At 36.6% G+C, this 27,387-nt stretch overlaps 2 protein-coding genes across 6 annotated transcripts in view; one reads left to right on the plus strand and one right to left on the minus strand.

The window, feature by feature from the left end:
• The window catches only part of LOC123541031 (tudor domain-containing protein 7B-like), a 68,275-nt gene extending 51,783 nt beyond the window's left edge, over positions 1-16,492 (minus strand). For all 5 annotated transcript variants that reach the window (XM_045326380.2, XM_045326382.2, XM_045326379.2 and 2 more), the window contains exons 1-9: positions 16,347-16,492; positions 11,597-11,768; positions 9,258-9,363; positions 8,603-8,696; positions 8,064-8,224; positions 7,510-7,624; positions 5,368-5,512; positions 4,246-4,386; positions 1,032-1,115 (exon numbers count right to left, since the gene is read on the minus strand). In XM_045326380.2, coding sequence (XP_045182315.2) covers positions 1,032-1,115; positions 4,246-4,386; positions 5,368-5,512; positions 7,510-7,624; positions 8,064-8,224; positions 8,603-8,696; positions 9,258-9,363; positions 11,597-11,687 — 937 coding nt within the window. In that variant the 5' untranslated portion in view covers positions 11,688-11,768; positions 16,347-16,492. The remainder of the gene's footprint in view (positions 1-1,031; positions 1,116-4,245; positions 4,387-5,367; positions 5,513-7,509; positions 7,625-8,063; positions 8,225-8,602; positions 8,697-9,257; positions 9,364-11,596; positions 11,769-16,346) is intronic.
• A 45-nt stretch (positions 16,493-16,537) lies between these two features.
• LOC123541032 (activator of basal transcription 1-like) lies at positions 16,538-26,977 on the plus strand. The gene is made up of 3 exons (XM_045326383.2): positions 16,538-16,740; positions 20,943-21,059; positions 26,209-26,977. The coding sequence occupies exons 1-3, from the start codon at positions 16,569-16,571 to the stop codon at positions 26,694-26,696; spliced, it is 777 nt and encodes a 258-aa protein (XP_045182318.2). The 5' UTR covers positions 16,538-16,568; the 3' UTR covers positions 26,697-26,977.
• Positions 26,978-27,387: the final 410 nt, after the last annotated feature.

Below are 27,387 nucleotides of genomic sequence, written 5' to 3' on the forward strand. Positions count from 1 at the left end.
CAACACATGTAACAAAATCTTACAGCAGCCTTAAATACAAATGAGCCGTGCCATGAGAAAACCAACATAGTGGGTGTGCGACCAGCATGGATCCAGACCAGCCTGCGCATCCGCGCAGTCTGGTGAGGATCCATGCTGTTCGCTAACAGTTTCTTCAATTCCAATAGGCTTTAAAAGCGAACAGCATGGAACCTGACCAGACTGCGTGGATGCGCAGGCTGGTCTGGATCCATGCTGGTCGCAAACCCACTATGTTGGTTTTCTCATGGCACGGCTCAAATAAAATCATGCTTTCATACAGTTAGCTATAAAAATACTGGAATATTTCTGCTATTTTGCAGCACTTTTATTTACTTTATGACTAATGCAATAGAGAGAGTTAATTTTTATCTTACAGATTACATACCTGTTTGTAAGTATACTAGACTGTAAATTTACTGACCTCAACAAATATTTTCTGTGAAAGATCATAAATTTGTATGACCAGACTTCAACTGTATCAATTTCTACCTTTTTTTTCAAAAATATAAGCCAAAACATTTGAACACAAAAACACACAAAAAAGCAGCATTTAAGCCACTTTAAAGAAATTTTCGCTGGGCTAAGCATGGGTGCATCAAACTTTGAACTTTGTTAAGCTGCGTGTGTACCAGGGAAGGAATTCCTAGAAGCCTGCAAGTTTTTATAAGGATCATAAAGTGTTGACTTACACACTGAGTAAATTTCATAATACACAAAATTGCATGAAACAAAGGATTCAGGGCATGTACTGGTCAATGCCCAGTCCAAACCGTAGAACTGAAACAAATAAAATTTTCATTCTCCATTATTTTATATATAATGCATTTATGTCTAAACCTTGCGTATATTTACTTAGTTGTATGACAAATGATATTCTTGCTCATTTTTTCTGAAAAATGTTAAATAAGTAGACATTTAATAATTTCTAGAAGTCAGACCTATCCCACTGACCAGTACAGGAACTGATTTTAAGACAGGCTGTTGTTGTGTAAGAGGTCACCAAAATTTACCTTGTTGTTTCTGTTGCATGTTTAATTCTGTAACAGCGTTCTTAGCAGCCGCAGCTTCTGCCTCTCTCGCTGTCCTAAATATGTCTGTGGAGATAAATATTCCGAGAATTTTAGTGAATTTTCTAAAATATTAACCTTTACTCTGCTAAATTTCTAAAATGGACTGGTCTATCATTCCGTTTGGGCACCACCATTTATCATTCAAAGGGGTATTCAATGAAAATTTACTGACTGATTAGCAAACAGTGCAGACCATGATCAGTCTGTACAAATGTGCTAAAGGTAAGTCATAGAATGAAATCAATCTGGTAATTTTACAGAGAATAAAATCAAATTTAGTTTTTATTAGTATGGAACTACAAAATGGGTACAATTTGATAATAGTCATTGATTACAATAAGAAAATAAAAAGAAGATTTGTTTCGTATCTTAATATCAAATTATCTTTCATACATGAACAATTCTATTTGTATGACTACGCCATTTGTGAAAATATGCATCTCGTGTTCATTTTATGAAAGATATTTTGAAACAAACATATACCTTTTATACATCTATAGTCGGTGTTTTCTCTTATGAAAACCTACCCGAAATAAATTGTAACCATATTTATTACAAATGGAAATGTAATGTTAATTTAAAAATCAACAAGAGCTGTCTCCATAGGACAACACATGCCCCCGATGGCACTTTGAATGAATAGTTATGGCCGATGTTAGAGTTTAGGACCTTTGACCTACGGAGCTGGGTCTTGCGCGCGACATGTCATCTTACTGTGTCACACATTCATGCATAGTTATTTTAAAATCCATGCATGAATGACAAAGATATGGACCGGACATGCCCATCAATGCACTATCATGAAAAATGACCTTTAACGTCTTAGTCTGACCTTGACCTTTGAGCTACGGACCTGGGTCTTGCGTGTGACACGTCGTCTTACTGTGGTACACATTCATGCCAAGTTATTTGAAAATCCATCCATCGATGACAAAGATATGGACCGGACACGCCCATCAATGCACTATCCTTTAACGTCTAAGTGTGACCTTGACCTTTGAGCTAGGAACCTGGGTCTTGCGCGCGACACGTCGTCTTACTGTGGTACACATTCATGCAAAGTTATTTGAAAATCCATTCATCGATGACAAAGATATGGGCCGGACACGCCCAATAATGCACTATCCTTTAACGTCTAAGTGTGACCTTGACCTTTGAGCTACGGACCTGGGTCTTGCGCGCAACACGTCGTCTTACTGTGGTACACATTCAAGCCAAGTTATTTGAAAATCCATCCATCCATGACAAAGATATGGACCAGACACGCCCATCAATGCACTATCCTTTAAAGTCTAAGTGTGACCTTGACCTTTGAGCTACGGACCTGGGTCTTGCGCGCGACACGTCGTCTTACTGTGGTACACATTCATGCCAAGTTATTTGAAAATCCATCCATCGATGACAAAGTTATGGACCGGACACGCCCATCAATGCACTATCCTTAAATGTCTAAGTGGGACCTTGACCTTTGAGCTACGGACCTGGGTCTTGCGCGCGACACGTCGTCATACTGTGGTACACATTCATGCCAAGTTATTTGAAAATCCATCCATCGATGACAAAGATATGGACCGGACACGAAAATTGCAGACAGACCGACAGACTGACAGACCGTCGGTTCAAAAACTATATGTCTCCCTTTGGGGGCATAAAAAGTAGTTTCAGGGAAAGCTAGCATAAACAACAACTTTGGAATAGTGTCAACTTGTCCCAGCCACTTTTAACTCCATCGGCAGTAATTTACTTTTAAAGGTCATGAATCGCAACTATGTGCATGTGTCAAGCTGTCCATCAAAATTCTCCTAAAGCAATCAGTTAAATCTAAACAATAACAACTCATCATGATATATTACCAATATAAATGATTGGGTGTTGGCTATTTCAATTTGAATGCGTGTCAATGGGCACATTATTTAGCTAATCAATAGCATTTCCAACTGAACGAATCAGGAAAGCAAGTCGAGTTCATGAAGTTACATAACAACAACAGCTGTCACTAATGGTGATGCCCCCGCAGCACCTTGACCTTTCACCTGGTGACCCCAAAGTCAGTAGGGATGGTGTACTCAATAAGTACTATCAGCATGTGAAGTTTGAAGGTCCTGGGTGAAGTGGTTCGCAAGTAAAGTGCCTTCATGCAAAAAGTTAACGTTGGCCCCTGTGACCTTGACCTTTGACCTGGTGACCCCCAAAGTCAGTAGGGTTGGTGTACTCATAAAGTACTATCAGCATGTGAAGTTTGAAGGTCCTGGGTGAAGCGGTTCGCGAGTAAAGTGCCTTCATGCAAAAAGTTAACGTTGGCCCCTGTGACCTTGACCTTTGACCTGGTGACCCCAAAGTCAGTAGGGGTTGTGTACTCAATAAGTACTATCAGCATGTAAAGTTTGAAGGTCCTGGGTGAAGTGGTTCGCGAGTAAAGTGCCTTCATGCAAAAAGTTAACGTTGGCCCCTGTGATCTTGACCTTTGACCTGGTGACCCCAAAGTCAGTAGGGGTGGTGTACTCAATAAGTACTATCAGCATGTGAAGTTTGAAGGTCCTGGGTGCAGTGGTACGCAAGTAAAGTGCCTTCATGCAAAAAGTTAACGTTGGCCCCTGTGACCTTGACCTTTGCCTTGGTGACCCCAAAGTCAGTAGGGGTGGTGTACTCAATAAGTACTATCAGCATGTGAAGTTTGAAGGTCCTGGGTACTAGTTTGTGAGTAAAGTGCCTTCATGCAAAAAGTTAACGTTGGCCCGTGACCTTGACCTTTGACCTGGTGACCCCAAAGTCAGTAGGGGTGGAGTACTCAATAAGTACTATCAGCATGTGAAGTTTGAAGGTCCTGGGTGCAGTGGTTCGCGAGTAATGTGCCTTCATGCAAAAAGTTAACATTGGCCCCTGTGACCTTGACCTTTGACCTGGTGACCCTAAAGTCAGTAGGGGTGTTATACTTAATAAGTAATATCAGCATGTGAAGTTTGAAGGTCCTGGGTGCAGTGGTTCGCAAGTAAAGTGCCTTCATGCAAAAAGTTAACATTGTGATGAACAAACCAACTAACAAACGAACGAACGGACGGATGGACAGTTGAAAACTAATATGCCTCCCTTCGGAGGCATAAAAATTCATTTTACTTTTGGAACCACACAGTTTAAGTATGAAGAAAATTCCTACCACCAGATCCATAAGTGGCTTTATTTATTTTCACACTGCTAACATATCCACCAGCAGCTTCTGTTGTTTCAAAATGTAATGACTGGTTCATTTCTTGAAGATGCTGAGCTAATTTATTTACATATATCTCTCCATCTGACACTGAAAACAATATTTTTGTAAAATTATGGTACTCTTTTAAGTTTGCTATTTTTAAAAATGGATCTAGTATGTTCTGCAGACGTTTTGCGAAAAATGGTCAACTTACGAAATATACAGAATAAAAGCACTTTCCTTAGTATTTACTTTATTAGTATATATGTAGTGAAAATTGGCTAAGTTCTACCAAGGACTGTGACCTTGAGCTTGTGAAATGGGTTTGCGCATGACATATTGTCTATCCATGCTTATCATTTGTGTCAAATTATTCTGAAATCGGACAATGTATGTCAAAGTTATGGACCGGACACAAAGACTACATTATCAGTATATATGTAGTTGGCTAAGTTCAACCAATGACTGTGACCTTGACTTGAATTTTTTTTGTTGTTGATTTAACGTCGCACCGACACATGATAGGTCATATGGCGACTTTCCAGCTTTAATGGTGGAGGAAGACCCCAGGTGCCCCTCCGTGCATTATTTCATCACGAGCGGGCACCTGGGTAGAACCACTGACCTTGAATTGTTGTGCAGGACACATTGTCTATCCATGCTTATCATTTGTGTCAAATTATTCTGAAATCGGACCAAACATGTCAAAGTAATGGACCGGACACGAAGACCACATTATCAGTATATATGTAGTGAAAATTGGCTAAGTTCAACCAAGGGCTGTGACACTGACCTTTCAGCTAGTGGAATGGTTGTTGTGCATGACACATCATCTACCCATGCTTATCACTTGTGTCAAATTATTCTGAAATCGAACCATGCATGTCAAAGTTATGGCCCTGACACGAAAACCACCCTTTCCTGACACACACACACACACACGAACAGGGGTAACACTGTATGTTCCCCCCCACCACCCCAATTTATGGCAGGGGCATAAAAAAGTGGTTTATTTTAAGGAAAGAATGGAACACTCACACAGCTGAACATCTACATCAAGATCAGAGTATTTAAGATAATATAACTCACTTGTGGCAGGCTGAGGTTTAGACTGTGGAGGCCGTCTCAATGGTGTAGACTGTTGTTGTTGTTGCTGTTGAGGTGGCGATGTTCCTCCCATCTTCTTACGGAACCTTGGTGGCAACTCAAACCTTGGTGACTGTTGAGGAGGCCTCTGAATTATCAAAAATTATCTTTAGACACAACATCAGCCAGAATCTGGGTACATCATTTTTTGGAAATAACTGTCTGAAAACAGTGCTAAAACTTAATTTTACACATTTATCAAATAGTAACCTCACAATTTAAAAACTACCTATAACTTTGACTGTAACCTTCATAATTCTCCCCTTGTGTCTACTGTAAAATAATTTAATTTTGTGCATAAACTTTCGTGGTTCTGGTCAAAATGACAATTTCCTGTGGATATGAATTTGTGGATTTCAGCTTTTGAACATAAAATGAATGGGAATGTTACTTGTTCATTGGGATTAAATTTTGTGGACTGACTCACCCACGAAACTTAATCCCCCATGAATATTAATGATTTCAGTCAGGGGTTTTTTTTATTCTATAGCAGAGGCCGAATATCGGCCTCGTCCCCCAGCCGAGGATTTCCCCCACAGCCAAGGATTTCCCCTACCGCAGTCGAAATTCCCCTACGTCCGAAATTCCCCCCTCCAAAACCGTAAACAAAGCAATGGAGATTACTCCCAGCGATTTTCCCGACCGAATATCCGACCCGTTCACAATTGCAGACGGTCTTTCACAATTTTAAATGGGTGTGAAAACCTTTAGAAATAGTAGAAAAATGTTAGAAAAGCGTTCAGCGGACCCGAGGTTACGGTTTTGACCAGCGAAAATCGATAAAAACTCGTATCTGACCCGCACATAATATGCCGTGGGCGTCTGCTTGTCTCGCGGTAATACTCTTTGATGCGTAACGAGTTCGAAAGCTCTGCCCCTTGTCAATCAAAATCCCAGTGAACTTCATACTGTTTGTCGACACCAGCGTAAGTATGACAGTAGGCGGAGCGTCGTATGTTAATTAGCTACTGACAGATGTCAATCACGCCACGCGCCGACTGACACGTGGTTATCATCAGTATGTAATATAGATGATTGATAAACAATGCAGCGTCAGATTATCGTGTTTGTACCTCTTGTTAATTAGCGGTAACAGCTTATGCTGTATTGTGTAAAATGTGTTGTTAATTTAAAGTAATTATTTTATGTGCTTGGTTCGATTAAATAAGCCGGTCGGCCGTTACGCAAATTTATTATCTTTGCCGAGGTATTTTGCTAGAGCAAAATAAAATATAAATGTTTTAAGTAATCAGATATTATAAGTATGGAATAGTTCTGGTGAAAAGATGAAATTTTATCAAGAATTTTTAATGTTTGCTTTCGTTTTTTTCATATTTGTCACACGTTTTCGCGATCGTGATTTTCGGACTTTTTTATCCTTTCTTACAAGATTTTCTAGTACAACTGAAATAAAAAGCCAACAAAAGTATGCATTTAATAATAATATGATGACTCTTGCAAAAGCAACTCTTATTTTAAAGCATTTTTTGTGAATAAAAGCATGTGACCTTTAAATATTCAATGATTCGAGCATTTCAACTCTCCCCACCCACCTTGTTACAATGATAAGTGAACATTAGTGCAAGTCCATCTATTGCTAAGTGACAGTGTGTATAGTTGCTAAAAGTTGCAAGAATATGTAATAAAAACATAGTTTAAAGTGTTTATTATGCATAATTGTAAATTCCCCCCTGAGTGGAAAAATCCCCCAAAACTGCTCGTCGCGCGCTATTTTCTTCCCCCAATGACAGACTGGGGCCTCTTCCCCCAGTCGTAAAAAAAACCCCTGTCAGTATGCATGTCATCAATCAGTCTGAGAAAAGAAATCTAATCAAAGACATGGTACTCCTTCATTTACTGTTAAATGTATAAATTATGTTTGTTTCAGTATAAGATTGAAATATCTTACATCCAGTGAGAGACGACATATTATTTTGTGCTAACAAGAAAGCACATTTTCTTCATCTTTTCAATGACTTTAACAAAAATTTACCATATTTACTTGTGCAGTGCCATGCTAAATGCATGGTATGCTTATGGACTGACATAGGTTGGCCATTATTAAAAAAAATATTTTCAGCTTACATTAATAATTCTGTCCTTGTTTGCCTCTGATATAGCCTTGTTAAACATTGGGTTGGTGCCGACTCGGATTGTTCTGGATCCACCGCCAACTGATATAGTAACAGGTGTGAGTGACCTGTTTAACATAAAAGGTTCTTTTTAATTGAAACCAACATAAAAAACTTACATAATTTGTTTGAAAATGAAATCAAGCAATGGCAAAACATTGGGTATGTGCAGCAACCCTTAATATCTAGCATTCCTGAATGAAAAGACATGACAAGATTTCATGACAAATCTACAAACAGTTTATTATCCCCTTTATTATTGCCTAAGCAAAACTCCCATATAACAAATGTTAGTCCATGTCACTATCTCTATCAAAAGTACTAAGCTTATTTCTATTGGTTTTCTTTTAGAAATGCATCATTACATAGGTTAATGTCAGAATAATGGATTTTTTCACAGTTTTGTTTTTTTTTCAAGCAAAGCGGCTTAGTTATGAAGTACATTAACAGACTGGGACTGACTGACTTTTTTCTGAAGCAGTTTCTCAATTATGAATGATAACTTACTTTGCAAAAGGTGGTGAAATAAAGCTAGGTGGTGAAATAAAGCTTGGCAAGACAGTCCTTGGCATGTAGTGTGCCGGTGTCCTGGGTGGTCTGTATGGGGCTGGCCCTCTTGGTCCCAGGAACCTTGCTGCTCCACCACCTCTCGGCCGCCGCACTGGTTTCTGTGAACAACAGATGAAATATGTTAAGTTGAATGTTGAATTATTACTTTTTAAAATACCTACTCATCTGACATCTTCCTCTATGAATAAAGTTCTGTTTTCATTTATTTTGTATTATAAACTGCGATGTTATGTTACCAACACTTAAATGATTATTTTAGTTTTCATCTGAACTTTGACACCAACACTGCTCCAGTAATTCCTTCACAAAGTTTCACTCTCGGCATAGTTTTCCCAATCAATAACACATCTGATACATTTGTATATATTGTAAATGCTGTCCGAAAAAAAATCATGATTACTTAACATTTAAACCCTATTTCTAAGACACTGAAAGAAATTCCTTATTTATCTAAAGCACATAAAATGTTATCTTACTTTGACTTTTTTACTCCTCTGTTTACTGACTAGTGCCTTTATGTGTGAAGTTGATTGATCAGCCACACCATGGATGATAATTTCACCACCTCTCCTGCAAGTATATATATTTCATTTCGATTTATATACCGGTGAGGGAAAGTTAAAAAAATTGTTAATTTGTATTTACAGTCAACCCTGTATAGAAAGACAATTCCAAAGACCACAACAGTAAAGTATGAAAAACAGCTTACTGTGAAATCATTTAATTTCGTGGGCATGAAATTTCGTGGTTTTGGTCAAAACGGCAATTTCGTGGGGATGTAAATTCGTGTATTTCAACGTCTGAACATAAAATGAATGGGAATTTTACGTTTTCGTTGGGATTAAATTTCGTGGATTGATTCAACCACGAAATCCACGAAAATTAGTCCCCCACGAACATTAATGATTTCACAGTATTTGAACATTGATGGTTCAAGCACCCCGGACCACTCAAGCAATTTGATATGATCTCTTACCGTTTCGAATGGACAGAGATCACTTCCCTATACAAACTACTTGTGCTATGTATATTTAAATCATGGTTCAAGAAAATCTGCAAACAAAGACCATTTTTTTGGCTCTCGCAAGCATGGTATTTAAATAAAGAAGGCTGGTTAAGTTTTAAACATACCTTTCAAGTCTAGCTACATCAGGAATATCTAGGATGAAACTCTCAAATGACTTGTACCCCATCCTTACGTATGGTATATTTTCACCAACAATATCTTTGTAATCGTCTGAAATAACAAAAATATTTGGAAGGTTGTCTGAATTAGTTATTATCTAGGCTTTAACAAACATGTTTTGTTAACTTTAAATTCTTCATATTTGCAATGTAGAGTTGGCAAGGCAAAAATTTCTTTTTATTTTTACTGTAATTCATTTCAATCACTAAAAGTCTTAACTTTGAATATGAGCTTATAAGTTAATAAATTCTGTCTTCTTAATTCATTTAAGGCTTAAAAGAAATGCAACAGCTATGAACGTTTCCATAAGAGATTTAATGTAACATTTTTTTAAAAGTATTTCCTTTTTATTTTAAAGTAGAAAGTAACCTACTTAAAAGGGTATTTGTTAAAAAAATAACTCAGTATGAGCTTCCTATAATGACTGCCATTTTCTTAAATTTCAAAATGCTGTATCATTTTCAGGTCTGATTTTTAATATTCTTAACACAATGTCATGAGTGGCCGGATAATGGCTTTTATATAATATCAACTAATGGCTTGGGATCCTTCCCTTTTAACATTATTCTGGCAAAAGGTAATGTACATTTATGATTATCTATAGTCACCACTGGTAGAATGCATGAGCAACCCCTTTTAAAACTGTTACCAGGTACTTAAATTTAAAACTGTTACCAGGTACTTATGGCTGATAAAAAGTGCCAGATACAAAATGCTGGAGTTCCAGAAGCGTCCCTGTTCTTTAGTTTACCAACGTGTAAAGTACCTTGATATGGGACTCTTTTTTGGAATTCTTTATTTAGTTCGAAAAGTGATGGTTCAACTCATGACCCTGGTTTTACAGTGTTAGCACTCAGCCATTATGATTGCTCTTATGTTTGGCAATAATGGTCTAAATAAAACAAGATATATTTGTAAAACACAATGACATATGTCCCTCACCCAAGATGGCCCATCAGAGTGGGTAAGTTACTTTGCAAACTGTAACCTTAACCTTTGACCAAATGAGAACTAATTTACTGGCAACAGGTATCCATTCCATCAAGACTACGGTATTCTTTAATTATTGGATTGAAATTGTTTTCAGTGTAGAGGTCACTGTTTCTTTGACCTTTTCACCTACTGACCCCAAAATCTGAAGGGGTTATCTACTGACCAGACGCAATCATACAGGCCTTTTTTATGCTGATTTTAGGGCCGAAATTCGGCCCCATTCCCCAATCTAAAAAGTATACTTTTTTCCCCACCTTGGCCAAAAATTCCCCGTGCAAAAAAATAAAATTAGTTTTGATTTTCAGTCCTGATTTTAACTACTTTTCAGCAAATATATTCCTCCAAACAATGATTTCGCGACGTAAATTTCCCCTCCAAAAGGGACCTGGTACCCTTCCCCAAATTTACAAAAAAAGGGCTGTCACAGTATGAATTTTAACGTATGACAGAAAAAGCATTATTTAGTTATTGAAGTTACTGGCAAGAAATCATTTTCAGTCTTGATGTCTCTGTAACCTTGACCTTTGACCTACTGAACCCCAAAACAAAAGGAGTTATCTATCAACTGACCACAAGAAGTAATCCTTAGAAGTTTGACAACACTTTCTGTAGCTCAGTTATTTTTAGTTACTGTGAAGAAACCACTTTAAGTGTAGAGGTCCTTTGACCTACTGACTATGTATATATCAGGGCATCTACAAGCTTTAGGTAATCATCTTATAAAGTTTAACAAACATAGGCCAGTGAATTCTTAAGCCACTGAATGGAAACTGTTTCCAGTCTCAAGGTCTTAGTGAACTTGGCCTTTGATCTAACCCCGCCCTCACCATCCCCCCAATAAAAACATTTATAACAAGGCCATCAACTGACCATGACAGGCGATTATCCTATCAAGTATGACCATTATGAATCAGAGTTTGCTTGTTTGTATATTTATAAGCTGAGTTTGTTTGTTTGTTTGTATATGTTATAGTTGCCACCAGAAACCCATATGGGCAACTCCTCCAGAAGACTGTTAGTAGCCTTAGTGGAAGGATAGTGCAAGATGCAAAATACAGAAGATGCTCCTATTCCAGAAGCTTCCCTGGTTCTTTAGCATGCCAGGTCTAAAGCACCCATATACACAACTCTTATGCCAATGTTAGTAATTTTTAGTTGGAGAAGCCGTGGCCCGAACTCACAACCACTGGACCACTGTGTCCACTCTAACCTATGAGTGTATGCTCTGTTTAATTTTAACTTCAGCTTGGGATGACAATCAGTTGAAATTGCATAAAACCATACAACTCACGATTTACGCTTGTTGCACTGATTCCCTCCTTGGAACTGATGAGCACAGAGCGCAACATCGACTTCACCTTTTTAACCTCCTCTTCATCCATTTTTTATTCTGGTTGCTCGAGCCAGAATTATGAATATTTACAAGCTCTTCCACTTTTATTGCCCCAAACCTTTTTTATTATCTGCAAACAGAAACCACAAAGTTTTAAATAAAATTTTTGCATTGTTCGAAATAAATCAAAATTAAAATATGTTTGAAATTTCCAAATCTTTGCCATGAAATGTAGGAGTTCTAAACTATATTTGTAACTTTTCCCTTCTTAAACAGCAGATAAACAAACGGTTAAAAGCAAATAAGTCATTTCATATTCCAACAAGCAAAATCCATTTGACCTCACATGCACAATCCATAACACCTCACTGAAACCCACTGAAGGTGCTAAATATCTCAAATGTCACCATTACACCTCATCTCTCTTGGAAAACACATATAAGGATCATCACCAACAAGAGCTGTCACTAATGGTGACAAATGCCCCTGCAGCACCTTGACCTTTGACATGGTGACCTTGACCTTTGACCTGGTGACCCCAAAGTCAGTAGGGGTAGTGTACTCAATAAGTACTATCAGCATGTGAAGTTTGAAGGTCCTGGGTGCAGTGGTTCGCGAGTAAAGTGCCTTCATGCAAAAAGTTAACATTGGCCCCTGTGACCTTGACCTTTGACCTGGTGACCCCAAAGTCAGTAGGGGTGGTGTACTCAATAAGTACTATCAGCATGTGAAGTTTGAAGGTCCTGGGTGCAGTGGTTCGCCAGTAAAGTGCCTTCATGCAAAAAGTTAACGTTGTGACGAACGAACGAACGAACGAACTAATGAACGGACAGACAGTTGAAAACTAATATGCGTCCCTTCGGGGGCATAAAAAGCTTACTCTATCATTGCATTCATTTTCATAAATATCCACTCAAGTCCACCCAGTGCTATAGCAACAGCCTACAAGACATATGTCGTTTACGTGGTGAAGTATGCTTCCACTAATTGGTTCCGGAATCCCCTAAGCTGACAGCAACATCAGCCAGTTGGAGATGATTCAGGTTTGTCAAAAATAACTACAGTAAATGCTGAATCTCAAATATGCTCCATGAACTGTATATAGAAAGGCACACTCGGTCTCCATCAAAGATGCAAAATGTCCAGAATAACTAAGCTGTATAAAATTAGGCACAATCTTTATATTATTCAAGATCCTCCTCTACAGCAATCAAGACCTGCCAGAATCCACAACAAACAATACAAAAAAATACCCGTTTTAAAATTCATTTTTCTACATAACCTATTCAATTCTCATAATTTCTGCTTATTTAACGCATTTAAATTTGATTTGGCCCACACAAAGCCTCAGCAATAATAATAAATTTGCTATAGATTGCAACGGCTGACGGGCTCATATAATCGTATCAAGCACATAAAATAATGATTTTAATTATCCAGTTCGTTGTTCTATTCAGTTATAAGGAAATTTTTATCTTAAGTTGGCAAGACTATAATAATACCACATTAGCTGCATACCACTAATTAACAAGTGGTACAAACACGATAATCTAAGGCTGCATTGTTTATCAATTAACTTTAACACATTGATCAATAAACACCTTTGATAATGACAGGCATTATTGTACTAAATACAAACCGCGCGAGGACCTCGTGTCAGTCGGCGCTTGGCGTGACTGACATCTATCAGTAGCTAATTAACATATGACGCTCCGCCTTCTGCCATACTTCTGCTTGTGCTGGCGAACAGTACTGAAATTCACTGGGATTTTGATTGACAAGAGGCAGAAATTTCAAACTCAAGACGCAATTCAAAGAAAATTTCCGAGAGTGGGCATATTTTGTGCTGGTCAAATACACGTTTTTCTTGATTTTCACGGGTCAAAACTAGAGGTTTCCACACCAATTGTGAATGGGTCTGGCGGACCAAATTTGAAAATTGTGAAAGACCATTTGCAATTGTGAATGGGTCTGATATTCGGTACCACTTATGTAAGGAAAAAAATCGCTGAATTGCTATTAATTTTTTGGCAAATTTGCGACCGTATTTTTCCCAGGATAAAAGCATACATTTGATAAGTTCAGAATCCCAAAACTGGAGGTTTGCCATTTTTCAGCTGGAGTTGGGGTCTCAAAACTGGAGGTTTTTTATCGACATAAATTAAGCGCGCGGACACATAACTTAGAGGCAAAATCAAACATTTTTGGCCACACAATAATGTATATAAGTCTACACCAGAGAAACAATCATAACTCTTGATTTGAATTTTGAAAGAGTTATGCCACTTTTTAACTTCATTTTTTTTTATAAAGTTTTATATAATGTCTTATATCTCCGTTACATTCAAACCTATTGACTATATTATGCCCCTTTTACTGGTAAAGCTTTAATTCAGAGTCAATCACTGAGAAAAGTCGAGCAAGCTATCTTACAGAAGCTCCCTCTTGTTCTAGTCCAAATAATTTGACGTCAAAAGTGATTCTGAGATATTTTCGTGATACGTCATAACCCATCTCGTGGAGGAAAGATATTGACTTATGCAAAAATTATCACAATATCGTGGCTCACGTACAATTAGTTGGACTACCTCTTGTTCGAACTTTAAACTTTCTTAACAGATTAAATTTGTAGAAACACGTACTGTCTCAATTTAGGTCTGAAATGAAGCTGAACATGCATTAACATTATTCTACTCGAGGACTTAAAAAAACAAAAACTAAGCTCTAAATTGGTCTGAACACAAATAATAAATTATGTAAATTCCTTACCCCACCCACTTTCGTATAAAAATACAGAATGATGATTTTGACATGAAAAATAGAAAACAGAAATGCATCAACATGTATTTACCCTTACCAAAATAATGTAGATTGATGTTATCAAATAAATGAGTGTGTGTTTTCATCCAATTTTCAATGAAATATGTCCGATTTAGTAGCGAATTAATTTGGTAAACATTGGAAGAAAATGGCGTAACTTCATAAGGGGAAATAACATTCCTGTTCTAAAAATAGTAATGGGTTGGTTTTTCCAACAATTATTTATGTGATTTTATTACCGAGCAAAACTTTTCTTTGATTAATCAAAATTCATTTCAGTTGGGAATTATTTCTTATGACTGGGAGTTTTTTTGCTTCAAATTGGTAAAAAATGGAGCTTAATTGGCATTGAGAATGGGCAGATATTCGGCCCCGTGAGACAGGTGGAAAAGGCCCTGCTTGTCTAATCCCTTATCAAAACAAACAATTAATAATTCACCTGTGAAAAACAACTCTTCCTCCAGCTACATGTGTGTCAAACATGTAAAATACACAACAGTCGGTGACACTTTGATTTACTGTGTAAACATGTTTGGCACTCCTCGGTAATTATCAGCCCAGTCATAATACTGATTTTTTTTTTTAAAAAATTGAAAAGCGGGAGAAATATGGTTTTGGTCGGGAGACGGGAGGCAAGGTGAAAAAATCGGGATTTTGACCCTCCCGCGCGGGAGATCACATGTATGATAAAAGAATTCCGTTTCCTGTTACTTACATGCATCCGATGTATTTAAAACAAGGGTTCCTTAAAACATTTAAGAGAAAAATATGAGAACAAACTTTTGAAATCATCTCCGGTTTTTAAAGATAAAATATAGTCTGCTCTTTGTAATACAATTCTCAGTATTCTACTGTACTGATTACCGTCCCTACTCGCGTCAAACACTCGAAAGACCAAAATAGTTGAAGCAATTTCCGATGAAATTTTCATCGCTGCCATCGCTTTACATTCTACAGGTTTAAAATGCCGATTATTTCAAGAATCGGATATAAATTCAAATAAAACTTACATGTATTGAAAGGGGATTCAATTCCTCATTAATCTATGTAAAAATTATCAAATAATATCCAAAATTACGAAATTTCTGGTGATTTAAACCTTTGTATGTACACGACCAACATTTACTGTGTGTTTACACGCCATATAAAACCAATAACTTTACACGACTGTGTACTGTGATTTATCTTCAATTATTTTGGTCCTTCAAAGTTTTTACGTTTAGACTGCCAGTCACAAATATAAAACAATCTGAACGTCGAATTATTTTGACTATCCAAAGAGCTATAAAAATAAATAGATTGGCAACTTGAAAGGCATATAGAGCAAATCTCGCCAACCTCTCGTGACAAAAAAACGAGATCTCGTTTACCGGAAGTGGCGCTTTCTCCACGCGCCATTGTGTATGCGAAAGCAATTATTCATCGATAAAATAATTATCACCGTATGACCACGCTTCTTTCGATGGCAAAAAAAACCGTGTACTTCGTGTCTTAAGACCATTTCAAATTAAACTAATTTTGTTTAAAGCTAACATGTATTTTAAATGTAGTTTTAAAGGTACAAATTGTAACTCCATGCTCGCCGATGTTTGTTTTTAGTAAGATAACGCCGAATCACGCTCTGACACGAGCTCACGCGAGATTACAGCCAGTTGCCATTCTGTGTATTTTATACTTCTTTGGACTATCGTACCTCCAGCCTAAGCCCTGTATTGGTTGTCTAGAAGTCTGGTTACCATACTCACTTACATTATTATTATGGGTCCCTTAACATATTAACATATTAACATGTCTAAAATGTTGACATTTTCTTTTACAAGAGCAGTAGATCTATGATAGATGATAATTCTGAACCACCTTCTATCATGATCCAGCATAAAATACCTACTGTTATACAAATGGTTATTGACAGCGCAAGAAAATAAGCCGAAACGTAATCTGTAATCACGAATAAGATATATAACAGCTCAAAAGCAAACTGAAACTTTATTTTGACAAGAAAAAGTGATTTTCCAGGAACATGAAACGCAGGAAAGATAACTCTTCCACGTCTACGTGACCTCGGATTTTATCGCACTTTTACCTTTCCGAAGGCATCCGAAATTCCAACATGGAAGACAACGTGCCAGTAAATTCAATAAAAGAAACAAAAAAGAAGAAAAAACCGGTACAAAGCGGTATAATCTACTTAAGTAGAGTTCCGACATTGATGAATGTTAACATAGTTAGACGTTACTTTGAGAATTTCGGAGAATTAGGTCGTGTATTTCTTCAACCCGACGGTTAGATTCACGTTTTTTTGTTCATTTCAGTGGGTGGGGTACATGTCATATATGTAAATGTGCAATGAAAATGTTGTTACAAATCATTTCACTTATATACAGTAATGTACAATAATATATAATTATGTGTATTTTTTTTTTTTTTTTTTTTTGCAGGGCTCACGCTGTCAGTCGCCATTATTGCCATTTGCGATTATTTTATCTAAGTGGCGAATATTTTTTCATTTTGGCGACAGGAACTGGCGATTATTTTATTTAATAGCTACATAAATAATTATGCCAAGTGAGACAGTAACCCGCGGTCTGCTAGTGTAGAAAATCGGTAGAGCGGACTGTTTTATTACCTCGTGTATATTTACACGTGTCAACAATGCCGACAACACTGCCTAAGGCGGTAGGATGCAGACGACAATTAAACCGATTATAAACAGAAGTTAATCTTACTTATCTAGCTATCAATCAGATTGAACTGGCAGGCTACTTTTTTGGAACATTTTAAAACCCCAACGCAAATTTTCTTCAACTCTATATTCGGCAGACGACAATTAAACCAATTTGTACGGGCTGTTTCCTGATGAAAAACTAAATTGCCATCTGTAGTTACCGCTAATTTAATCATCTTTAAAGAAATATTATAAACTGACCTAACTATCGACGATTTCAAAATCTTTTTAATCAGGATCTAGATTAAATCTGTAATGTGTTTTTAATCTAAAATGAAATTCTTCGAAGTGAGAAATTTTTTTCTCGAATTTTAAGAATTTGTAAAGAACGAAATTTGTTGAAATCACAGGCCAGATATTTTTAATAGTCAATTTTTTTACAAAGACAATTTTGGCAAATTTAATGTTTGTTTTGCACATCAAAAACCCAGTCCTGTTTCCATTTTTAGAGACATGGCCGACACGGACAAACTACAAACAAATTTGCTAGCATACTGTAATTAGAGTAAGTAAAGACTTTCCAAAACACTTAAAAATTAGTATATCTGTTGAATAAAGCATCAAAAACTTGTTGAAAAAAGCTGTAATTCAATAGTGTGCATAGATGCCAAATATCACGTATTTTTGCGACCTGATTGCTTTGTTCTTTTTAAGTAATTTAAGTCAGTTATGGTCAAAAGAATCATGAAAACACTTTTGTATCAAGAAAAAGTATAAACATGAATGATACTCAAAGACTTAGTAAACTTTCCATTGTGTGCAACTGTGTCCGTATTGTGGGTGCATGAATTGGGGTAACTGAGCTATTGTCACGTCCATAATGTCAGTCAATATCAACCATTTCAGCTGCCTTAAACAAACTTAAATATGTGTCCTGTATATGCCTTCAAAATCCATCAGATTATAGCATTTTAAACTGTTCAAGTGGGGCCCTACCACCAATATTAGGAGGTAATTTCCATGAATCCCTGATTCCCACACCCCCATTTGGGGCCTACTACTTTTTAAAGCAATTAAGAAAATATATATGTTAAAATTTATCATTTTGTTTTTATAAAAATTGCACGCAAAGATCCGCATCAATTTTGGCTATTAATTTTTCATAGGTTAACAAGTTGGCTATTATTTCTTCGAGGCCAGTGTGAGCCCTGTTTTTGGAGGGAGGGGAGCACTTAATATTTTAATTTGCTACCAACTCCTTGATGTTCACTATATATATTTTCCTTTGCGCTCTATATTCCTGTATTTTCTGCATATCGAATAATGAATAACGCACACAATTTCACTTCCACTTTTCACATAACTAGTCGCGACACTGCATTGGCTCAATAAACACTCATTTCTAATTTAGCACACTTCCAAGAGGGCCAGTAATTATTCTGAATTATTTCAAATGTAGAAATGTTAAATAATTTATAGACTTTATAATGAAAAATACTTACATCAAATGTCATTCTTGTTGATTGACAGGTAATGATGATACCATATAAGGGCCGTGCCATGAGAAAACCAACATAAAGCGTCTGCGACCAGCATGGATCTAGACCAGACTGCGCTTACACGCACAGTCTGGTCTAGATCCATGCTGGTCCGAAATACACTATGTTAGGTTTCTCATGATGCAGCTTATACATACACGGATGCTGTTGTAAATAGAGAAGTTAGTGCAGTAAATTTATAGATATTTATATTTGTTTTATTTAATATTTTGTTAATGAATTACAAGCCCCCTTGATGTTCAGAGATTTAATTTATTTACGCATTGATTTTGAGCACTATTTCCCAAATCGCTCCCGAAATTTTTCAACGTGGTATGGCTTATAACACTCAACACAAAGATTCACTCCGCATCCTTCACAACCATACTGTGTTTCGCGTCGCTTTCCATTTTTTGAACACATCTTACAGGTTTGCCTTTAAACCAATTAGCTGGCCACATATCCTGCCTTGTAGCCTTACCCATATCTGCACTTTAATACAGTTTAATAGGAAAACCAAGAAATTTAAAAATCGAAAAAAGTCATAAAATACGGGTCAGACTTATTTGCTCCAATGAATTAAACATAATAATATTCATGTGGAAATTTCAAATGAGTTGAATATGATGCTTAATTTCAAATAAGTGTCTTTATATGTCTGTGAACAGGTGCTGACAGACTGACTATTTAAGTTTAATTAGGGTCCATCCGCCCGTAAAGGCACAACATAGCTTTCGCTAATTAAGAGTACGGACCCCCAGCATGTCACCAGGCACGCTGTTAAAGATGCTTTTTGAAGCCAAATGGTGAGAATTTACATCTACACAATTTCCGTAGAGTATATGCCAAAGAAAAGTAATTTTGATGCCAAAAGTGGGTCACTGTCGCGGCCAATGAGCCCTTAATGACAGCTCCCCTATGGTAGCCGATAGACAATATACCAGAAGGTGTGGCAAGCTTCGCCCTTAAAAGGGCGGTTGAGGCCGCTGATCCAAGGTGTCTCCCTCACGTTGAGTGTGAAGTTTGAGCGGCTCGGGGTCTTCTCTGCATGCCGTCTAAGTACTGGCAGGTCTTCTGTCTGGTCTACACATCTGTGCCACTCAGAGTGTCCCGCAAAGATCTGTCGCAGCGTTCTGTTGTTGTCTTGCCATCTATCGCCATGCAGGAGTTCCATCATTACCACCCGAGTTGAATGGAGCCGGGTGGCCGAAGCCCTTTGTTATTAAAACAACCGAAGTTGAGTAGGTTGGCTCCCCCGGGTAGAGTTGTTGGAAGTCTGCATGGCCCATCTCGTCGTCCCAACCTTTGCAGGGCCACTCCCTCCGGATTAGTCAGAACATCGACAGCTGTCTTGGCTCCACTTCTGTCGATGCCCTGTGCCTTCTCCGTTACGAGCACGCTCCGGAGGGCTGGAGAAGCTGTGAACAGGTGCGAGGGGATATCTATTTTATCAGGTGCGAGGGGATATCTATTTTAATACAAAGCCGACCGCCATTGACACTAAACTTGTGAAGCAAAACTCGAAATATACATTCAACAAGGGTCAGTTGGACAATTTCATACTTAGATGTCAACATAAATTCATTGTCAGAGATGCAATCATAACAAATACATTGTACATAATAGTATGATATTATACAGATATACCAGAAAATTTCCCCAATAAATTTCATTGGGGATTTTGTCATGATGGGACAGTGACTGTCAAAAGTTGTCACACTGTCCCAAAAGTTCAATTATTTGGACTATTTTACAGCCAACTGCCGAAGTGTACTTTCATCTTCATTGACCTCAATATTTATTGAGTTTTGAGAGGAAATACATGTATCAAAAACATTTGATTATGAGGTACTTTAGTGCTTCCATCTTGTTTAAGCTTTTAAGTTTAAATACTTGCCGCACTTATCATTTAGATGTGTCCTAACCCAGGTATATTTTCCATGGTTTAGTATATCCTTTAACTGGCAGTCTGGCAAGCATATTAAGGTAAATGCGTTTAAGAAATTGAAGTAACTGCTTAGAGCTTAACATCATGGCTAGAGGTATAAACACACAAGAAATAACATTATAACCTCTGACAGTTCTATCTAGGAAAGAGGAGTATGGTTCAACAACATCTTTAAACTTTGTGCAGACCTTCTATTGTCATAAACCTTGCAGCAGTATATTTTCATTTCTGATTGATCATATAGTTAAAATAAATGTAAATTTTTAGCAGAAGGAGCACTTTCAGAAAAAAGTAAAGGCAATGATTTAATGTCATGTAAATTTTTCTTTTCAGTAAAAGCAAAAACAAGAGGGAAGAGAGGCCGTGCATTTTCAGAGGGATGGTTGGAGTTTCGTGACAAGCGAGTGGCTAAGAAAGTTGCTACAAGCTTGAATAATACACAGATAGGAGGTTGGTATAGCCACAAAGCAGCTTAAATATTTATCATATGTGTTTTCTTCATTATGCTCCTCTTCGAAGTATATTGTTTTGCAGATGTTGGTCGGTAGGTAGACCAATCAATTTCCGGATGATAACTCAAAAACGCTTGAGTCTAGGATTATGAAAGTTGATAGGAAGGTTCAAAGGTCAAAGTCCAGGTCACGTGATGCAGAACAGTTAATCAGTTTCCGGATGATAACTCAAGAACACTTGGGCCCACAGTCATGAAAGTTGATAGGGAGGTCGGTCATTACCAGCAGATGACCTCTAATTATTTTTAGGTCAGTAGGTCAAAGGTCAAGGTCACAGTGACCCAGAACCATGGGGGAGGAACTGTTACACGAGACTCGGTTGTGGAGGATATCATGTTACAGATTTAGGATGCTACTGTTACAGTATTCCTGGATAACGTAACAGCATTCGGAGGATAAAAATCACTGTCGGTGTTTTGTTTGCCAGAAAAATAGTAAATATTTATCTCTTTTTTGCAAAAGTAAAAACTGTTTTTCTAGACCAGTGGTATGCACGCCTGCTGAGACATTGTTTAACACGTGAAACACAGTATATTGATGTCTATCAAGCGTTTAATGACAAAATCCAAAATTTTGATAGAAAATTATCTAAAAGAAGTTGATTAAAATATGTTTCAACCATATTTTATGCTCATTTGCATCGATAAAGACCCTCTTTAGGCATGCAGTTATAATACGAGGTAGAAAAATCAATGTTGGTCCAATTTTTCGTGGTTTTATAGAATGTTACAGTTGTGGGGTGCTTCTTCTGGATGTGTTACAGATTTAGGATGATACTTTTTGGAATACATTTTGACAATATACAATACCAGGATAGCAAATAAAATTTAGATATCATGAATTATGCAGGATTTTTGTAAGATGTAACAAATATATTATACCAAGTGCATTTTTTCTAATTTCGAAATTCTAAATCTGATTCAACAGCTATATATAATAAAATAATATATAAACATTTTCAGTGGAAAGCTAGTTTTCTATATCTAATGTCTATGATACCATAATCACCAATTCGCATTGAATCGTCGTTCGCACTTTACTAAGCTGTTCTTTCATAAATAGTACCTGTTTATGCAACATGTATTAAGCTAGCAAACAATGTGTCCTAGCTTCAGAAGAGCTTGGCAATGCGTGTCTTTATCAATGATTTCAGTTACTAATAAGCTTAAAAGAAAATATCCTCTCGGAATCAGTAATGGAAAACTTAAGAAATTAATTGGCTTTTCTCACGACAACTCGCACATGTGCAATAAAACTTTATTTCAAATAACAAAAGATTCTCTTTTTTTGTTAAACATGTATACTTGTTTACTGTTGGAACAACCATTGAATCATAGTCTGCTTGCAGGCACGTAGCTGCCTGCAAGCAGATATGCATCTGCACAATGAAGATTTGGCAAGCATGCACAATCAAATAGGCTAATCTGAAGCATTGAATCTGTTTGGTCACAGTTAGGAGCCTAAACCATTTAACAGAAGATTTTATATGCAATTCAAAGTTAAAATGTATAATGTTTCAGGATTTTCATCTAAAAGTATATGCATCTTTGTCTTTGTGTGTATGACGGTGTCAAGGGCTTTTCAGGACTGTGCGCCATTAAAAGGCATGTTTCAGGACTGTATGCATTGCGTAAACGCGAACACGAGCACATTAAATTCGGGTTGTTCAAAAATTAGGAGTTACCTTCTAAACATAGTAACTCACTCTCTATTTAGATTTGAAAGAAAGTAATTTATCTATGTGAATATAGATAAATACACACTTAAAACATTTTTCGATTTTGCTCTGCGATATCTTTGGTGATTTATTTAGAGGTTATAAATGGAAAAACATTTAACAACCGATGTATTTAGAGATTGTTCAAACGATCGGTCAATTTGCATGGAAAAGGGATGGGAGATTTGCTCTGCATAACTTGTATCATCAACTGTTCATCATATTTGATTCTTGACATATCACAACCAACATCTTCTCCCGTTAGGTGGACTTCCCTTTGTTTTTAAACGTCGTTACAGCAACGCCACTCTAGTACATGTCTGACTGCCTCAAATGACAAAATAAATGTTGTTTAGCAGTATTTACATCTAACAACAGAATCCTGAAGAAGGAAAAAGTATCATCCTAAATCTGTAACACATTCAAAAGCAGCACCCCACAACTGTAACATATCCTGCTAAACTGCAACATTCTATAAAACCACGAAATATTAGATCAAAAGTAATTTTTCTACCTCGTTTTATAAGTCCATGCCTGAAGAGGGTTTTAATCAATGCAAATTTGCATGAAATATGGTTGGAATATCTTTTAATCAATTTCTTTTAGATATTTTTGACTGACATCAATATACTGTGTTTCGCAGGTTAAGCCATGTCTCAACAGACGTGCATATCACTGATCTAGAAAAACAATTTTTATTTTTGGAAAAAGAGATAAATCTTTACCACATCTTTGGCAAACAAAATACCGACAGCTATTATTATCCTCAGAATGCTGTAACATTATCCAGGAATACTGTAACAGAAGCATCCTAAATCTGTAACATGATATCCTCCACAACCGAGTCTCGTGTAACAGTTCCTCCCCCGTGAGAACAGTTGAATGGTTTCCGGACAATAACTCAGAATGCTCGACCTTAAGGAATAATTTTTTTATAGAGACACAGTGTTTTTCACTGCAATTCATCTGGGTAAAAAAAACAAATTGATCATTCTTGATTAAACAAAATTTTGAATTGAATTACCTCCTCAGAGCAACAACCTCCGTACCACAAAAAACATTCAAGTTTCAGTTAGTGTTTCTTCTAAAGAGGTTTCACTGTATTTCAGTGTTACACTGTTACACAGAAACAAACCTATTTTTCATACTGTCAAACATGTATTAGGTAGCCACCTTAAGTAGCAACACAGTTTGACTGCTAAGGACAAGTTTAAATTGGAACAGGAATTTGGAAGTCAGCTGATTGGCTGCTTATGTCAAGTTGCTGCTTAATACAGTTTACAGTTTAGTAAGTTAAACAATACCAGAGTTTTGAAAAAAAGATGACTTTGCAGCCTCTGAAAAAGTGTAGGTCAAAGATAATTTTAGCTTGACATTCAAATTGTACAGCTTTCGTATTCATTCTTCTCAGGACAAGTTACATAACTCTAGCTTTTATTTTGTAAAAATTATGCCCCTTTTTAATTTAGAATTTCAAGTTAATGTTTTGCATAGAAATAACCCAAAACTACAATGTACAAAGGTTAAAGGCTTTCAAATTAATACATGTCTTCGGCACTATGAGATGACCTTTCAGGTCAAGTTACATAACGCTAGTTTTTGTTTTGTCAAAATTATGCCCCTTATTAACTTAGAAATTTTGCTTAAGATCTTGCATATAAGGTTTCTCAAAATGTGCCAAGCCAAATTCTTTCTAACTTCAAATAGTCACATGTCTTCAGCATCATAACATGACCTCACATGGTAAGTTACATAAATCTAGCTTACATTTTCACAAAATTATGCCTCTTTTTCAACTTTTAAAAGTTTTTGGTTGCTGGTTTATCCCACTACCAAAGTTAAAGTGTATTTCTGACAATCATAGCATCTTTATTTTATTCCGAATCACATCCAAAGGATGTTCATGTGCTACACAAAATAGTTCCATTCATGAACAATGCGGATGAATTATCAATGAACAAGCAGTCTTTATTCAACCTGTATTCTGGTGACTCACACTGACCATTAAATTTTAGATTATATAAGATCTATCAATGATAAGGTATTCTAGCCCATGGTTATAAACAAGCTGGGTCAAGCAGAGTCCATTTTAGATATGAGGCACATTAAAGTTGAATTTGTTTCTCAGTTGTATTTGTTTCTCATTCATGTATATTCATAGACTAGCATTTAAACAGAAAATAAATCTACCAAAAACCCGCAACCATCAGACATTTCAAGGCTTTGATTATATGTAAGCTAGTTTTAAGTGGTAGAGTTTCAAATAGTCAAGAGCACCCTCATTAGACAGCTCTTGTTTTAGCATAAAAGTGCCACTTTGTCTGGTGATGTTACAACAGGAGCTTTTACCTTTGTTACTATAACAGAGATTCCTGAGCTCACATGCTGTTAACATGCTTTTCCACATGTATATGCTCTATAGCAAAGCATAAAATGTATTACAGCCCCATAACAGGTAATTAAAAAGGAAATGATGTCAGTGCGATCAAACAGCACTTGCATTCTCGCACATTTCATGAACATTTAATGACGATGATAGATAATATATTCATTCTTTAAAGTTTTTAGACACGGAAAGGGAGCGTATTATGTTATGACACTGGTTTCCATCCGTTCATTAGCAATTTCATGTCAGCTCTGTAACTCTCGAACACAGTGGTGTTTGTCTGTCTGTGTGTCTGTCTGTCACAATCTTAGTCGAACATTTCTCATCAAATCTTCACCAAACTTGGACAAAATGTGTTTGACCATAAGACCTCGGCTGAGTTCGATAACTGGCCAAATCGGTTAAAGCACTTGGGAGTTATGGCACTTGAATTACCGAAAATCAGCCTTTTTACTCTAAGTTGAACATTTCTCATCCAATCTTCAACAGACTTGAACAACATGTGTTTGATTATAAGTCCTCGGCCAAGTCCGATAACTAGCCAAATCGGCCCAGGCACTTTGGAATTATGGCCCGTGAATTACTGAAAATCGGCCTTTTTACTCTTGTCTGCACTCTTAAGTTGAACATTTCTTATCCAATCTTCACCAAACTTGAACCAAATGTTTTCGACCATAACTCCTCAGTCAATTTCACCAACTAGCGAAATCACCCAAGGCACTTCAGAATTATGACCCTTAAATTACCCAAAATCAGCCTTTTTACTCTTCAAAGGTATATTTGTAGTGAGTAAACAGTATATAAAGACTGACTTTCTATTTAGATGATAAGGCAGTTGTGGGAGACATGTGCTTTTCTCAAAAGCAGCTCTAGTTTCAATTATAATATCTGCAGAATCCTCATGTTATCCTTACATCAAAAATGTTTTTGACAGATTTTCATTTAAGATTGTAAACTTATAATTTTCCTCATTGATTTTCACAGGAAAGAAGAAAAACAAATGGAGGGAAGAGTTATGGAACATTAAATATCTTCATAGATTTAAATGGGCCCATTTAAATGAGAGACTGGCATATGAAAAAGCTGTTCATGCACAGAGAATGCGTGCAGAAATCTCACAAGCTAAACGTGAGGCTAACTTCCATATTCAAAATGCAGAGAAAAATGAGAGACAGAAATTTATAGAAAAGAAGCAAAGGAAACGAAAAGAAGCCAAAGTGCTAGAAAGTGAAGGCAATGAAACATTAAATGAAGACAAGAATATAAATGAAAGGGTGAATGTTATAAGGTTAAAAGAAACAGATGATGAAATAAGGAATAAAAGAAAATTGAAAAATAAAACAGTACTTGAAGGAGCCAAGAAACAGAAGTTAGTTAGTGATGGAGAGAAAGTGAAAGATTTAGGGAAAAGGAAAGCCTTTCTGTCAAAGATATTTTCAGCAGGTTTTGATGCAAATAGTGATGAAGATTGAATTGAAATATGGAAAAAACAGGTGGTTTGAAGAAGTCTCGAGTTGACGTAAATTATGTCTTAGGTGCAATGCTATTTCAAGCAAAGAAGCCTCAAAATTGGTTCTCCGAGTCTTTGCTCAGTTAAAGGAGTTGGAACAATTCAATGAATTTGTAGCTAAAAGTTACTGAGTAATAACCAATTCATGCCTTTTTTTTTATATCATACCAAAATGTTTCTTTATTTTGAATAGCGTTATTGTATTTTTAAAGATTAATGAAAAATAAATTCACATAGTAAAAATTTTTTCCATTTACTCAATGTTAATCTAGGTCATGGTGAGCTTTTGTGATCATGCTGTGTCTGTCTTCCGCCGTCCATTGTTAACAATTTTTTTAAACGACATCTCCTCCGAAACTGCTGTAGGCAACATAATTCAAGAAGTATTTCATCTAGAATCATCAGACCTCACATAATTATTAATCAGCGCCAATATTATATTATCTTCCTTGACCCAGTAAAAGCAGAGTTTTTTCCCTTGATTTATGCTTATTATCTCAAATGTATCATCAGACTGACTAGCACTTTTCCAGTTTTGTTATTTTGACATCAGGCCGTCAAACATTTAAGTGTGACCACTTTTGTATAAGTATGGGTGTTACATGTAAGTACTGGTGTTACATAGAAGTATGGGTGTTACATATAAGTATGGG

This window comes from Mercenaria mercenaria, chromosome 16 (assembly GCF_021730395.1).
Source record: "Mercenaria mercenaria strain notata chromosome 16, MADL_Memer_1, whole genome shotgun sequence".
NCBI lineage: Eukaryota > Metazoa > Mollusca > Bivalvia > Venerida > Veneridae > Mercenaria > Mercenaria mercenaria.